Raw genomic sequence first — 16,840 nt, forward strand, 5'->3', positions numbered from 1 at the left:
ACCTGGGTTCAATGCCCAGTCCATGTGTTTCACAAAACAAACAAACAAAAATTCAACAAATGGTGCTGCAATAATGGGATATTCACAAGGGAAAAGAATGAAATGTGACCCCCACTATACAGCATACAAAAAAAGAGTAATACTTATAAATGTCCCATTTTACTCTACATTAGGAAGATTCATTACTTATTTAGCCATTCAACTATTGATGGAATTTTTATTGTTTATAATATTATTACATCTTTCAACAATGATCTGTGCACAATTGTACTGGTATTTCTGTGAAACATGAATAAGAAACTTTGAATAATAATACACAGTAATTCTCCAGAGACCAAATGCTAGTGAAGAGAAAGTCCCTCAGAAACCTGATCTTCTCAGTGAAGTCATTGGATGATGTTGCCTTAGACATACAGCCCAGTGATTGTGATATTCCAGGGCACAGCTGGACCACAAGGTGAATTTATTCCAGATAACCAGCCATCTCAAGAGGAAATGGGGCACATTTGTGGCAGAAATTTGGGAAAATCAAAATATAGTATAGATGTCCATGATGGTTAATTTTATATGTCAGCTTGGCTAGCTTTTGGTGTGGAGTTATTTGGTCAAATACTGGCCGAGATGGTGGTTGTAAAGGCATTTTGTGAATGTGATAGCATCTATAAACAGTTGACTTTAAGGTAAGGTGATAGCCTTTATGATGTGTGTAGCTTCATCCAATCCATGGAAGGCCCTAAGAGCAAAAAATTCTGGTTCTCAGAAAAAGAAATTCTATGTGAACATTACACCATCTATCACTTTTTAAGTTTCAAACCTACTGGACTTCCCTATGGATATCAGACTCAAGAATTCATTCAACATCAATTCTTATTGGAATTTCTTGCCAGAAGGTCTACCCTACAGATTTCAGACTTATGGGCCCCTACATTCACATGAGCTAATTCCTTAAAATAACTCTATCTCTCTGTCACTCATTCTCTTCTGTACACTCATACACACACACACACACATACACACACACATATCCTGTAGGTTCTGTTCATTTGGAGAGCCCTGACTAATAGAATGCCTGAAAGAATCCTTTACCACAGGAGCTTCTTTACTGGGAAGAACAATTACTAGTCTGTAAGGGACCAGACTGACCCTTCCCTAGTTTTCTACATCAGACTTACATCTGTTTCCTGAATGCTGAAAGAGCATAATAAGGTATTTAGGTGCATATAAACAAATGTTACTGAATGTTTAAATCCATTAAAGGAAGCTTCCCTGGAATTACTGCTTATCTGCTCTATTTCCCACCAGCCAAAGTTAGGAAAGGGGAATTCATACAGAAAGCAATGCAATACTTTAAAACATTTTCAAGTCCTGATCCCAGGCACAAAAGTCAAACATACAAAGAGAGCTGTTCACTCCTACCTTGGAAGTTTGGGGTATTTTATCAGGCATAGCAAGAGAATGGGGCAAGTGTCCAACGTGTTAAAGAGAGTACCACTGGGGACTTCCTGTAAGATGGCGACTTAGTAAGACGCGCGGATCTTAGTTTCTTCTCCAGGACAGCTACTAGGGGAGTAGAAACGATACAGAAAGCGCCCAAAGCCACAACAGAGATAAAAAAAGACAGCGTACCCCATCCTGGAATGGCTGGCTGGCTGAGAGAAGCAGCCAAGCGGCCGGAGTTACTCCCTTCCCCCTTCCCGGGCCGGCTGGGAGAATTGGAGAGGCGGTCCCCTGAAACCAAGGCAGCTGGTGCCCACACCACGTGCAGCCCCCCCAGACCAACTGAGAGAATTGGATCGGAAATCCCCAGGCCGCGGAGAACGGTGATGGGTGGGGGAGGCCCCTTCCAAACCCGTGACTCCCGGGGAACGTGCACTCTCTCGGGCGGGCTGCTGCCGCTGGCGCCCTCCCACCACACTTGTCGCCCAGGGCCAATTAGGAAATTCGGACGGGCTCTTTCCCAGGCTGCGGCAACCAGCAACCCTCCCTGCGTTCGGACCCCGGGCCGGCTCAAGCCGCTTCGGCTAGCGAACCCCCCGGACGGCGAGAGTTTTCCAAAGTTTAAGGTCCCACAGCACCTTTTACTGGTGGGACCCGCAGACAAACGTGTGCCACGAGCGCCACCTACTGGGCAGGATAAGAAAACCAGAACCCAGAGATTTCACAGGAAAATCTTCCAAACTTTTGGATCCAATACCCAGGGAAATCTGTCTAAATGCGCAGACACCAACAGAAGATAACGGATCACGCTCAAATAATTGAAAATATGGCCCAGTCAAAGGAACAAACCAATAGTTCAAATGAGATACAGGAGCTGAGACAACTAATGCTAAATATACGAACAGAAATGGAAAACCTCTTCAAAAACGAAATCGATAAATTGAGGGAGGACATGAAGAAGACATGGACTGAACATAAAGAAGACATAGAAAAACTGAAAAAACAAATCACAGAACTTATGGAAGTGAAGGACAAAGTGGAAAAGATAGAAAAAACAATGGATACCTACAATGATAGATTCAAAGAGACAGAAGATAGAATTAGTGATTTGGAGGATGGAACATGTGAATTCCAAAAACAAACAGAAACTATCGGGAAAAGAATGGAAAAATTTGAACAGGGTATCAGGGAACTCAAGGACAATATGAACCGCACAAATATACGTGTTGTGGGTATCCCAGAAGGAGAAGAGAAGGGAAAAGGAGGAGAAAAACTAATGGAAGAAATTTTCACTGAAAATTTCCCAACTCTTATGAAAGACCTAAAATTACAGATCCAAGAAGTGCAGCATACCCCAAAGACATTAGACCCAAATAGGCATTCTCCAAGACACTTACTAGTTAGAATGTCAGAGGTCAAAGAGAAAGAGAGGATCTTGAAAGCAGCAAGAGAAAAACAATCCATCACATACAAGGGAAACCCAATAAGACTATGTGTAGATTTCTCAGCAGAAAACATGGAGGCTAGAAGACAGTGGGATGATATATTTAAATTACTAAAAGAGAAAAACTGCCAACCAAGACTTCTATATCCAGCAAAATTGTCCTTCAAAAATGAGGGAGAAATTAAAACATTCTCAGACAAAAAGTCATTGAGAGAATTTGTGACCAAGAGACCAGCTCTGCAAGAAATACTAAAGGGAGCACTAGAGTCAGAACTGAAAAGACAGAAGAGAGAGGTATGGAGAAGAGTGTAGAAAGAAGGAAAGTCAGATATGATATATATAATACAAAAGGCAAAATGGCAGAGGAAAACATTATCCAAACAGTAATAACACTAAATGTTAATGGACTGAATTCCCCAATCAAAAGACATAGATTGGCAGAATGGATTAAAAAACAGGATCCTTCTATATGCTGTCTACAGGAAACACATCTTAGACCCAAAGATAAACATAGGTTGAAAGTGAAAGGTTGGGAAAAGATATTTCATGCAAATAACAACCAGAAAATAGCAGGAGTGGCTATACTAATATCCAACAAGTTAGACTTCAAATGTAAAACAGTTAAAAGAGACAAAGAAGGACACTATATACTAATAAAAGGAACAATTAAACAAGAAGACATAACAATCATAAATATTTATGCACCGAACCAGAATGCCCCAAAATACGTGAGGAATACACTGCAAACACTGAAAAGGGAAATAGACACAAATACCATAATAGTTGGAGACTTCCCCACTCTCATCAATGGACAGAACATCTAGACAGAGGATCAATAAAGAAATAGAAAATCTGAATATTACTATAAAGGAGCTAGACTTAACAGACATTTATAGGACATTACATCCCACAACAGCAGGATACACCTTTTTCTCAAGTGCTCATGGATCATTCTCAAAGATAGACCATATGCTGGGTCACAAAGCAAGTCTTAACAAATTTAAAAAGATTGAAATCATACACAACACTTTCTCAGATCATAAAGGAATGAAGTTGGAAATCAATAATAGGCAGAATGCCAGAAAATTCACAAATACCTGGAGGCGCAACAACACACTCTTAAAAAACTAGTGGGTCAAAGAAGAAATTGCAAGAGAAATTAGTAAATACCTCGAGGCAAATGAAAATGAAAACACAACATATCAAAACTTATGGGATGCAGCAAAGGCAGTGCTAAGAGGGAAATTTATTGCCCTAAATGCCTATATCAGAAAAGAAGAAAAGGCAAAAATGCAGGAATTAACTGTTCAATTGGAAGAACTGGAGAAAGAACAGCAAACTAATCCCAAAGCAAGCAAAAGGAAAGAAATAACAAAGATCAGAGCAGAAATAAATGAAATTGAAAATATGAAAACAGTAGAGAAAATCAATAAGACCAGAAGTTGGTTCTATGAGAAAATCAATAAGATTGATGGGCCCCTATCAAGATTGACAAAAAGAAGAAGAGAGAGGATGCAAATAAATAAGATCAGAAATGGAAGAGGAGACACAACTGCTGACCTCACAGAAATAAAGGAGGTAATAACAGGATACTATGAATAACTTTACACTAATAAATACAACAATTTAGATGAAATGGACGGGTTCCTGGAAAGACATGAACAACCAACTTTGACTCAAGAAGAAATAGATGACCTCAACAAACCAATCACAAGTAAAGAAATTGAATTAGTCATTCAAAAGCTTCCTAAAAAGAAAAGTCCAGGACCAGATGGCTTCACATGTGAATTCTACCAAACATTCCAGAAAGAATTAGTACCAATTCTCCTCAAACTCTTCAAAAAAATCGAAGTGGAGGAAAAACTGCCTAATTCATTCTATGAAGCCAACATCACCCTCATACCAAAACCAGGCAAAGATATTACAAAAAAAGAAAACTACAGACCAATCTCTCTAATGAATACAGATGCAAAAATCCTCAATAAAATTCTAGCAAATCGTATCCAACAACACATTAAAAGAATTATACATCATGACCAAGTAGGATTCATCCCAGGTATACAAGGATGGTTCAACATAAGAAAATCAATTAATGTAATACACCATATCAACAAATCAAAGTAGAAAAATCACATGATCATCTCAATTGATGCAGAGAAGGCATTTGACAAGATTCAACATCCTTTCCTGTTGAAAACACTTCAAAGGATAGGAATACAAGGGAACTTCCTTAAAATGATAGAGGGAATATATGAAAAACCCACAGCTAATATCATCCTCAATGGGGAAAAATTGAAAACTTTCCCCCTAAGATCAGGAACAAGACAAGGATGTCCACTATCACCACTATTATTCAACATTGTGTTGGAGGTTCTAGCCAGAGCAATTAGACAAGAAAAAGAAATACAAGGCATCAAAATTGGAAAGGAAGAAGTAAAACTATCACTGTTTGCAGACGATATGATACTATACGTCGAAAACCCGGAAAAATCCACAACAAAACTACTAGAGCTAATAAATGAGTACAGCAAAGTAGCAGGTTACAAGATCAACATTCAAAAATCTGTAGCATTTCTATACACTAGTAATGAACAAGCTGAGGGGGAAATCAAGAAACGAATCCCATTTACAATTGCAACTAAAAGAATAAAATACCTAGGAATAAATTTAACTAAAGAGACAAAAAACCTATATAAAGAAAACTACAAAAAACTGCTAAAAGAAATCACAGAAGACCTAAACAGATGGAAGGGCATACCGTGTTCATGGATTGGAAGACTAAATATAGTTAAGATGTCAATCCTACCTAAATTGATTTACAGATTCAATGCAATACCAATCAAAATCCCAACAACTTATTTTTCAGAAATAGAAAAACCAATAAGCAAATTTATCTGGAAGGGCAGCATGCCCCGAATTGCTAAAAACATCTTGAGGAAAAAAAACGAAGCTGGAGGTCTCGTGCTGCCTGACTTTAAGGCATATTATGAAGCCACAGTGGTCAAAACAGCATGGTATTGGCATAAAGATAGATATATCGACCAATGGAATCGAATAGAGTGCTCAGATATAGACCCTCTCATCTATGGACATTTGATCTTTGATAAGGCAGTCAAGCCAACTCACCTGGGACAGAGCAGTCTCTTCAATAAATGGTGCCTAGAGAACTGGATATCCATATGCAAAAGAATGAAAGAAGACCCATCTCTCACACCCTATACAAAAGTTAACTCAAAATGGATCAAAGATCTAAACATTAGGTCTAAGACCATAAAACAGTTAGAGGAAAATGTTGGGAGATATCTTATGGATCTTACAACTGGAGGCGGTTTTATGGACCTCAAACCTAAAGCAAGAGCACTGAAGAAGGAAATAAATAAATGGGAACTCCTCAAAATTAAACACTTTTGTGCATCAAAGAACTTCATCAAGAAAGTAAAAAGACAGCCTACACAATGGGAGACAATATTTGGAAATGATATATCAGATAAAGGTCTAGTATCCAGAATTTATAAAGAGATTGTTCATCTCAACAACAAAAAGACAGCCAACCCAATTACAAAATGGGAAAAAGACTTGAACAGACACCTATCAGAAGAGGAAATACAAATGGCCAAAAGGCACATGAAGAGATGCTCAATGTCCCTGGCCATTAGAGAAATGCAAATCAAAACCACAATGAGATATCATCTCACACCCACCAGAATGGCCATTATCAACAAAACAGAAAATGACAAGTGCTGGAGAGGATGCGGAGAAAGAGGCACACTTATCCACTGTTGGTGGGAATGTCAAAGGGTGCAACCACTGTGGAAGGCAGTTTGGCGGTTCCTCAAAAAGCTGAACATAGAATTGCCATACGACCCAGCAATACCATTGCTGGGAATATACTCAAAGGACTTAAGGGCAAAGACACAAACGGACATTTGCACACCAATGTTTATAGCAGCGTTATTTACAATTGCAAAGAGATGGAAACAGCCGAAATCTCCATCAACAGAAGAGTGGCTAAACAAACTGTGGTATATACATACGATGGAATACTATGCAGCTTTAAGACAGGATAAACTTATGAAGCATGTAATAACATGGATGGACCTAGAGAACATTATGCTGAGTGAGTCTAGCCAAAAACTAAAGGACAAATACTGTATGGTCCCACTGATGTGAACAGACATTCGAGAATAAATTTGGAATATGTCCTTGATAACAGAGTCCAGCAGGAGGTAGAAACAGGGTAAGATAATGGCCAATTGGAGTTGAAGGGATACAGATGGTGTAACAGGACTAGGTACAAAAACTCAAAAATGGACAGCATAATAATACCTAATTGTAAAGTAATCATGTTAAAACACTGAATGAAGCTGCATCTGAGCTATAGGTTTTTGTTTTGTTTTGTTTTGTTTTGTTCTTACTATTATTACTTTTATTTTTTTCTCTATATTAACATTCTATATCTTTTTCGGTTATGTTGCTAGTTCTTCTAAACCAATGCATATGTACTAAGAAATGATGATCATGCATCTATGTGATGATGTTAAGAATTAATGATTGCATATGTAGAATGGTATGATCTCTAAATGTTGGGTTAATTTCTTTTTTTCCGTTAATTAAAAAAAAAAGAGAAGGGATAATTGGAGCTGAAGGGTTACAGACTGTACAAAGGGACTGGATATAAAAACTCAGAAATGGACAGCACAATAGTACCCAATTGTAATGCAATTATGTTAAAACACTGAATGAAGCTGCATGTGAGGTATAGGTTTTTTGTTTTTGTTTTTGTTTTTTTTTTCTTTCTATTATTGTTTTAATTCTTATTCTGTTGTCTTTTTATTTCTTTTTCTAAATCGATGCAAATGTACTAAGAAATGATGAATATGCAACTATGTGATGTTATTAAGAATTACTGATTGTACATGTAGATTGGAATGATTTCTAATTGTTTTGTTAATTCTTTTTTTTAATTAATAATAAAAAAAAAGAACACCTAGGGCAATATATAAGATTCTACAAGGGTTCCACGCACTAGAGTAATTTTCCAGAAACCTACAACCTCCAGATGGGTCCCTGGACCAGATAAGTCCTGAAACCTGGAGAAGCCAGCCTCTTAAGAGCATCAGCTTGTTCCATCTCCTTACCTCATATTAATGAGACCCCCTTCCAACTTGAAAAAGTTAGAATGGCCATACCCCAAATACCACTAAAGAGTGGGATAGAAAGATCAAAGGTTATGGTGGAGTTGTACAGAGAAGGTAGGGTTAACAAATGAGTATGATTGTTGAATTATTATATTCATGTCTTTTAGTCTCTGATATCTTAGAGCAGCTAGAAATAAATACCTAACATTGTGAAATTGTAATCCATACTAAACTCTGAAATCTGTTCTCCAATAATTGTTGTGCTGTGCTTTCAAATTTATTGCTTTTTTGTATATATGTTACTTTTCAAAAAAAAGAAAAAAGTTTATTGTGGTGATAAAAAAATATTCCAATCTTCTGGAGCAGCAAGAAGTAAAAATCTGAGAGGATGGTATGGTAGTCCATGACAGTCTCTGGGATCTGTCCTGTAACTTCTTGTTGAAGAGTGCTTTGGAAACTATTGCTTTTTCATTTCTTTGCTTTGTGTATATGCTATACTATAAAATAAAAAATTTTTAAATATCAAAAAAAAAAAGAGAGTACCACTGAAGCAATGACCAAGACATTAAGACTAGGTAAAGAGGAAACATTACCACTAGGGCCACAGGAAACGGATTTCAAAGATGTGAGAAGAAAACAAAACAGACTGAGAAAAAAGGGGTAAAAATGAAAATGGAGAAGATAGGTTAAGAAGTGCCAATTAGCCATTGTTTTGCTCTCAGAAAAGGACCTCAGAGATAAAGCCTTCTGCTTGGAAACTTTAGTAAGTCATTTTTGTGAGGGGCCTGATTGAGCCCAACAGACATTATGTTTGGATCAGATGGACAGAAATACCCATGAACACATTCCAGATAAAGCCCCATCTCCCCCTTAATATTCCCAAACTCTGCTCCCTTCTCATTACTAATTTCTCACCTTCTCTATTTCACAGACAGCAAGAGTTAGCAATGAAGAACCAAACTTTGACTGAATTCATCCTACTGGGACTAACAGACATCCCAGAGCTTCATATTATATTCTTCATATTTCTCTTCCTGTCCTACATATCCAGCATCTTAGGGAACCTGATAATCATCACCCTCACACTACTGGATTCTCATCTCCAGACCCCCATGTATTTCTTCCTCTGGAATTTCTCCTTCTTGGAAATCTTCTTTACATCCACTTTTACTCCCAGGCTGCTATTCAGCATCTCAACTGAAAAGACCATAAGTTACAATGACTGCTTAACTCAGTATTTCTTTTCCATCATCTTAGGAGCCACAGAGTTTTACCTTTTGACTGTCATGTCCTATGACTACTACGTAGCAATCTGCAAACCCCTACATTATGCAACCATCATGAGCAACAGGGTCTGTACCCAGCTGGTTTTCTGCTCTTGGCTGGGTGGGTTCCTGGTCATCCTATTCCCCATCATCCAGACAAATAAGTTGGATTTCTGGGCCTCCAATGTGCTGAATCATTATCTTTGTGACACTGGACCTCTCTTAGAAATATCTCGCTCAGAGACAAGACTCCTGGAGCAGGTTGACTTTTTATTAGCAGTTACGTCCTTAGAAGTGACACTTGTGCTGGTAATTTTCTCCTACATAAACATCATCAGGACCATTCTGAAGATCCCCTATACCCAGCAAAGGAAAAAGGCTTTTTCCACTTGTTCCTCACATGATTGTCATCTCCCTCTCTTATGGCAGCTGCATCTTCATGTTCATAAAACCTTCAGCCAAGGTAGGAGTCGCCTTCAATAAGGGAGTAGCTGTGCTAATACCTTGGTTGCCCCTTTGTTGAACCCCTTCATTTACACTCTGAGAAATAAGCAGGTAAAACAAGCCTTCAAAAGGTGGCCAAAAAGTGTACAGGTCTTTAATATACTCATAAGACATTCTAAGTAATGCTGATGAATCCAACAATATTTGATGAAGGTCCTCCCCTTGAAAGCTCAGGGAGAACTTCTCTCACTCTCTCCTTGTTAAAAAAATATCAAGTCTCCTAAAATTTTATCATGAGAATGTGCCAAGTTATAGTTCAAACTTATCAAAGAGGGGGAAATTTTCCTAGAAAAAAAATTCAAATACTTCTTTCTAAGAGATAATTTAGCCAGAAAATAAAAAGATTCTAAAAAAACATAAAAATGCCACTCTCAAATTTTTTAAAGATACATATTTTAAATTAAAATATGTTATTTATGCCACCATGAAATGTGTTTATTATGGCTGCTTTAAGCAATGTTATGTACAGATCTTCTTTGGGGGGGAGGGAGGCATGGTCCAGGAATTGAACCTGGGTCTCCCACATAGCAAGCAAGCATTCTACCACTGAAACAACCATGCACCCTGTAATGTATAGGCTTTTAAGCTCCCAGTTCTAATTTCGAACATGGTAAAAATCAATGATATAACCCCTGATAGATTCTCAAAGGAAAATATGCAGATAGATAACATTGTTCATATGAGTACACAGAAGAAATAAATTCATGATTAAGTTTAAATTTAGGAATGTCACAGGTTCAAGGGTCCTGTGTGCATGAGTAAAGTATAGCTCTACAAATGGGGCTCTTAACTTTATCAAAATCTTTAAGAAAGATTGTCTAAACATTTTATCATAAATAAAAGTTACCTCCAAGAAGAGACTGTATTACATCTGTAATAAAGCTCTACTCCAGACCAACTTTTCTCAGATTGGAGACAATTTTCTTTCTCATCCTTCTGACTCTGACAACTCTAAAACCATCTCCTCTTACTACAAAAGGTATCTCTACTATATAAATTTATATGGTTGATAATTGTGACTCTATCACACCTTGCAGTCATGAAATAGGAATAAAATCTATAACCAGGGAGTCCCTAGCAGGGTAAATAGCCAATCTCCTTTTAAGGGAAGCTCCAGGGCAGTTGGAATCTTGGGTCATGCCATGTTGCTAATTCCCAAAATAAGTAGGGTTCTGCAAGTATTTTAGTGGGACATATTTTGTAGATGAACCTGAGGTGTCTGGGAGTAAAAGGGGCTATGTACAAACGACTTATGGAACAGCATACAAAATTTACAAAGGTTGGTTTTTTTTTTTTGTTTTTTTTTTGTTGTTGTTGTTGTTTTTTTAAGAGAGAGGAAGGAAGGGAAGGAAAGACAGAGAGAGAAGGAAGGAAGGATGGAAGGAAGAAAGGGAAACATTTTCTTGTTTTATTATATTTTGTTTTTGTTTATTTGTTTTTTACATGGGCTGGGGCCGGGAATCGAACCGAGGTCCTCCGGCATGGCAGGCAAGCACTCTTGCCCGCTGAGCCACCGCGGCCCGCCGCAAAGGTTGGTTTTTCAAGGACAGTAAGAGGAGGAATGTGAAGAAACCTATATGCAGGCATCCCTCCTTTTATTTTACTTCACTTCATTGCCCTTCTCAGATATTGTGTATCTTAAAAATTGAAGGCCTATGGCAACCCTTGTGTCAAGCAAGTCTTTGGGAACATTTTTCCAACAGCGTGTACTCACTTTTTGCTTCTATGCCACATTTTAATTAAGATAAGCACATTGTCTTTATAGACACAATTTCACAGTATAGTGTAATTGCACATTTTTATATGCACTGGGAAACCTAAAAATTTCATGTGACTCACATTATTGCAATATTTCCTCATTGCGATGGTCTGGAACCAAAGCCACACCATATCCAAGGTATATCCTGTAATTATAAGATTTCTACATCTCATTTAAAGTGGTAAAGTATTGATTCTACATAGGGTGTGAAAAATTAAGCATGTGTTCTGTAATCCCTACACAAATGACTAAAAACTAAACAAAGAGAAACAGTCAAAATCCCAGTAAGTAACCAAATTTAAGGGAATTGAAACAGAATGCTAAAAAAAAAGTCAAATAACTCAAAAGTAGGCAGGAAAAAAGAAACAGAAAGTAAAATCAGTGGGGAAGAATAGTAAACAAATGATAAAATAGTAGACATAAATCCAAATATATCAAAATCACATTGATTATAATAGGTCGAACTCACCATTTAAAATCCAACGTCAAAATGGCTTTAGATAATACTGAAAAAGTTTATATAACTGATTAGAAACATCAATATGAACACTTACAGGCTCTGTTTCCACTGTTCTGATTATATCCATGGCCTCTTTTATCCACTGAGATGCTTGGAAACACATTATTCAGTTACTTCTTGAATCATTCATAGTGTAGATGTACTAATGTTCAAATCACCTGATCATGTGTAGAACTTTCTGGAACTATAAAAATATTCCTGAACTTCCAGTTGACTAAGATCATGGCATAAGACACTGCAGGATTCTAATCTTCTCCACTTCCCCAGTTGTGAATCTAAACAAGTAGCAAAAACTAACAATCTTCCTCAGAACTTCAGAAATCAGTTCAGGGTTGCAGTAACTGCGTAAATGTCAAGACAAGAAAACAAAACTTAAAATAACAGAAAGAGAAGCTTGCTCCACCCTACCTGGCCTCTGCCACACACATTGTCTCAGTGAAGTGCGGAGCCTGCCTGTGATTCCACTGTCAGTTCCTGATATTTCCACAGGAAGCAGAGAAACCCCTATGTGTATACTGGGCTACATGTATGTGCATGTATTCTGAGGTGCCATGAAGACTGAACTTGGACACTCATCTCTGGCTCACCCACACAGAACTTGCCCTGAAGGCAGAATCATCTTGAGGACAGCTATGGCTGTGAAAGAAACAGGAAAACCAAAGCACCCGGGGACAAAGTGTTATCACCTTCAAAACATAAAATAGAGCACCTGGGAGAGGAGGAAACTCTATTTCATAGAGAGAAGAGAGAACATAAAGAAGCAACAAGCAGACATAGGTCCAGGACATAGCTGAAGCTCACCTCAGGCTGATCTTGACACATGGGATAACCTTCGAAAAGCACACCAGTCAACACAGAGCAAATTAGCCAAGACTATGAGAGATGCGGTGGTTTTTGTTTGTTTCTTTCTTTGTTTGCTTATATTTCTTTGTTCTTGTTAGCTCCTGGTACTCAAGGAAATCTCTTTCGAATCACTATCTGCATACAAACTTAAGGAATAGATGGTTCAGAGGCTAAATCCAAGTAAATACTTGTAAATATTACCATGTACAGTGTGAGAATGGAGGGTTCTGAGAAGATAGTGGGGTATAAAGTTCCAAGAATCAGTCCCTCCACCAAAACAACCATTCAAGAGGCAGGGAGTGTCTAAATCTGAAAGTCCATACTCTAGTGAAACACTGTGCAGTATCCAAGGGAGAAGTACAAAAAGAGACTGGTAAATTGCCATATATAAGCAGTGAATTTTACCCTCCCTGCAGGGTCTATCATCCCCCAGCCCCACAACTCATGACAGGCAGCAGTGGTGACTGCAGCCCAGGCTTCTGGCTAAGCTTTCTGGTGCTAGGATGGGATATAGAGACCTAGGACTCCAAACACTGAATGGGGACCATCTGATTTCTTATAACTGCCTTTGATCAGCTACTTTACATCATTTGAGGATGGCTTTGAGGGTGGCCTTTTTTCCAAACCCCATCAGACAAATGCAATAGAAGAATATTAAATACAGTAACCTTCCTGAAAATTATGGAAAACCGTTAAAGGACTATAGTAACCAGGCAAGTACAAAATCAAGAAAATCCAGTAACGAAATGGAACAGACATTGGATATACTGGACAAAGACTTTGAAAAATGATCCTCAATATACTCAAGAAAGCAAAGAAAACCACAGAGGAAAAACTAAAAGATATGAGGAACAGAAAGCAGAAAGATCAAAAGAGAATGAATGGAACCTAAGACACCTATGGGACACCATTAAACATATCAATACCCACATTATATGGAGTCGCAGAAGGAAAAGAAAGAGAAAGTGGGGCAGAAGGAATATTCAAAGAAATATTGGCAGAAATCTTCCAAAACATAATGAATTAATATGTACATTCAAGAAGCCCAGCAAACCTCAAACAGGATAAACACATGCCCAGATACATAGTGATCAAACTGACCAATGTCAAGGACAAGGAGAGAGTTCTGAAAGCTGCAAGAGAAAAGCAATGAGTTATGAACTAAGGAATCCCAATAAGTCCAGATTTCTCTTCAGAAATCATGGAGGCAAGTAGGTAGTGGTATGAAATATTTAAAGTGCTACAATAAAACAATTGCAAATCAAATATATTATATCCAGCAAGACTCTTTTCCAAAATAAGGGAAAGGTAAACACATTCTCAGATAAACAAAAGCTGAGGGAATTGACTACCACAAGACCTGACCTACAAGCAATGATATAGAAAATTTTTCAGACTGAAATGAAAGGACACTAGACAGTGGTTCGCAGCAGCATAAAGAAATAAAGACCACTTTTAATCTGCTGTACCGGCATTGAATACCAGCTCCAAACTCAACACCAAGGTCTCAAAGAAGATGAAGGAAGTTATGGGGGAGGTGGAAAGTGATAAAGACATGCCTGCTGACAGGTATGTCAATGAGGAAGACAGGGAACAGGAGGTTGACAATGAGGTAGACAACGAAGAGAAGGAAGGTGGGGAGGCAGAGGAGGAGGAAGAAGGTGATGGCAAGGAAGAAGGTGGAGATGAAGATAAGATGAGACAGCGATGGACAAATGGGCAGCTGAAGATGATGGAATAACAACGTGACAACAAAAAGCAGAGGACTAATAAGAATGACAAGACAGCAAAAAAGGAAAAGTTAAACTTAAAAAAAAAAAAAAAGACCACCATGACCTATTCACTCTCTACTTTTTGTCTCAGAATCTAAACACGGTCATCTCTGAATAGAGAAGCCCATCAGCCCACAACCACAGGCACCGCTACCCATAGAGGACATGATTTCCACCACCCACCAAAGCCACCATAGAAATTGGCAACAAGGGAGAAACAAAATTTCCAAGCCTCTGTTTTTGCTTCATAAAAGTACTTTAAAAAGGAAAATGTGGAGATTCCAGGAAGATGGCAGAGCAGGATAGGTCAAGTTCACCCCTGCTCCAAGGCACTGCTAGAGAAATGATAGAAAAATCACTGAGAGAAATTTCACAGTGTAAGTGACTTGGAGGGTCTTCTACACCACATAGGGAGGCCCTGGTTGGAAAAGCAGGAGAATTGAGATGCAGAGAACCAGAGACCATGCAGCTGGTGCAAACAGCCTAATGCACCCCTTTCCAAACAGAGGCCTAGAACCCCTAGGACACCACAGATGGAGAGACAGGGACTAGGAAGTAATTCAAGCCATGTTCCTTGAAAGCTCCACACTCATAAGCACCACTCCCACCCTGCGACCCACGACCCCCCACACACACCACACACCTGAAACCCATCACCCAGCCTCACACTGCCTCCAAACACATCCATGCCAAACCCCCTCCGTGCACATCCCCACACCCCTTCTCCATGCAGGTGCACAAGCCAATCCCAGCGAAACCCACCCAAGCACACACTTTCACACTGCCCCAACTGAGACCCACTGGAAGCAGTCACCTGTGCATTTGGACTACAGGCCCTCACCTTCATACCCGGGCCACATCTGTACCCAGCCCCTACAGTTGCTCAAACCCTCCTGGCCCCCCCTGATGTGCATGTACACATCACCATCAGGCCCCCAGACATGTACAGACATGTTCCCACTCACGCCATGCACACTCAGCTCTGGGCAAGCAGTGACCAGCGGATCCTGGCCACACCTGCCCCAGCCCAGGCAAAAGCAATCCCGTCCCACCACCCCTGAGCTCTGCACATGCAAATCCCAATCTAGGTCCCCCTGGGAGCCTCCCCCTGTGCAACAACAAACCCGCATCCTGCCCTCTCTGTACTCTGACTTCTGTGTCCTGCACCCCACATCCTGACACCTATGACCCACCCATCCCATGTGCCTACCTGCATCCTGCCCACACCTACCAGCCCCAGCATGTCTGCTCAGCCCCTCAACCACCTCCACCTTTATCCTACTTCTGTGTCCCACATCCAGCAACCTGCACCTGCACACTAAGGCCTACCTGAGCTGTACACTGGCCCCAGCCCCGGCACTGCACTTCCACAACCCTGCGACCCACACCCCATGCACACAGGTACCAGCATGGCACCCCCAACCTGTGCATATACCTGCACCACAACTCATCACCGCACCCACCCCACACTGCAAATCCCACTCCACACCTGTCCTGCAATAACAAAGCTTTAGCCTACTGAAGAAAGTCAAATTAGAAAGTAATCTTACCAAGATAGTTACATGCCACAAAGACAACAGAAGATCACTAACTATATGAAGATGCAGACAAATACAGCCCAGTCTAATGATCACATTAAAACACAGGAAGAGAGAAAGGGACCAAGATGTTGGCTTAGCAAGCTGTGGGATTTAGTTTGTCTTCCAGAGCAGCTATTAAATGCCAGGAACAGTACAGAACAACTGCTGGGGCCACGTCAGTGACCTAACACACAGCATACCCCAGTCTGGACCAGCTAGACCAGCTGCGAGTCCCCCCAGAACCGTGAGTTCCCCAAGCTGCAGCAGCCAGCACCCCTCCACCACAGAGGAAAGAAAAGGAACTTTGCCAACAGCAGGGCTGAGTGCAAACATTCTCCAATTGTGGAATTAATTAACAAATTTTGACTGCTAAATAGGCCCCCAGCTCAGCTGAACCTCAAATAAAATCAGAGGTTGCTGGGTTTTGCCCTGGCGCAGAGGGGGCAGGGCTGACGGAAAAAGAAAAAAGAAACAATGGTTTTTTGGATCAGATAGTATATAATACTTGAAATGAATTGCTCCCTGAAGGAAAGGAGGGGGCACAGAGGAAGGACCTAGAGATACACAGAGCAATGTAC

At 39.7% G+C, this 16,840-nt stretch overlaps 1 protein-coding gene across 1 annotated transcript; it reads left to right on the forward strand.

Annotated features, from left to right (window-relative positions):
• The first annotated feature begins 621 nt into the window (after positions 1–621).
• On the forward strand, positions 622–15,743 carry LOC143690643 (olfactory receptor 6C4-like). Its single transcript, XM_077168272.1, is given in 6 exon segments — positions 622–680; positions 8,951–9,679; positions 9,681–9,778; positions 9,781–9,859; positions 14,396–14,589; positions 15,553–15,743. Coding segments are annotated over 6 exon segments (1,350 nt in total).
• Positions 15,744–16,840: the final 1,097 nt, after the last annotated feature.

Source organism: Tamandua tetradactyla, chromosome 7 (genome assembly GCF_023851605.1).
Source record: "Tamandua tetradactyla isolate mTamTet1 chromosome 7, mTamTet1.pri, whole genome shotgun sequence".
In the NCBI taxonomy this organism is placed as follows: domain Eukaryota; kingdom Metazoa; phylum Chordata; class Mammalia; order Pilosa; family Myrmecophagidae; genus Tamandua; species Tamandua tetradactyla.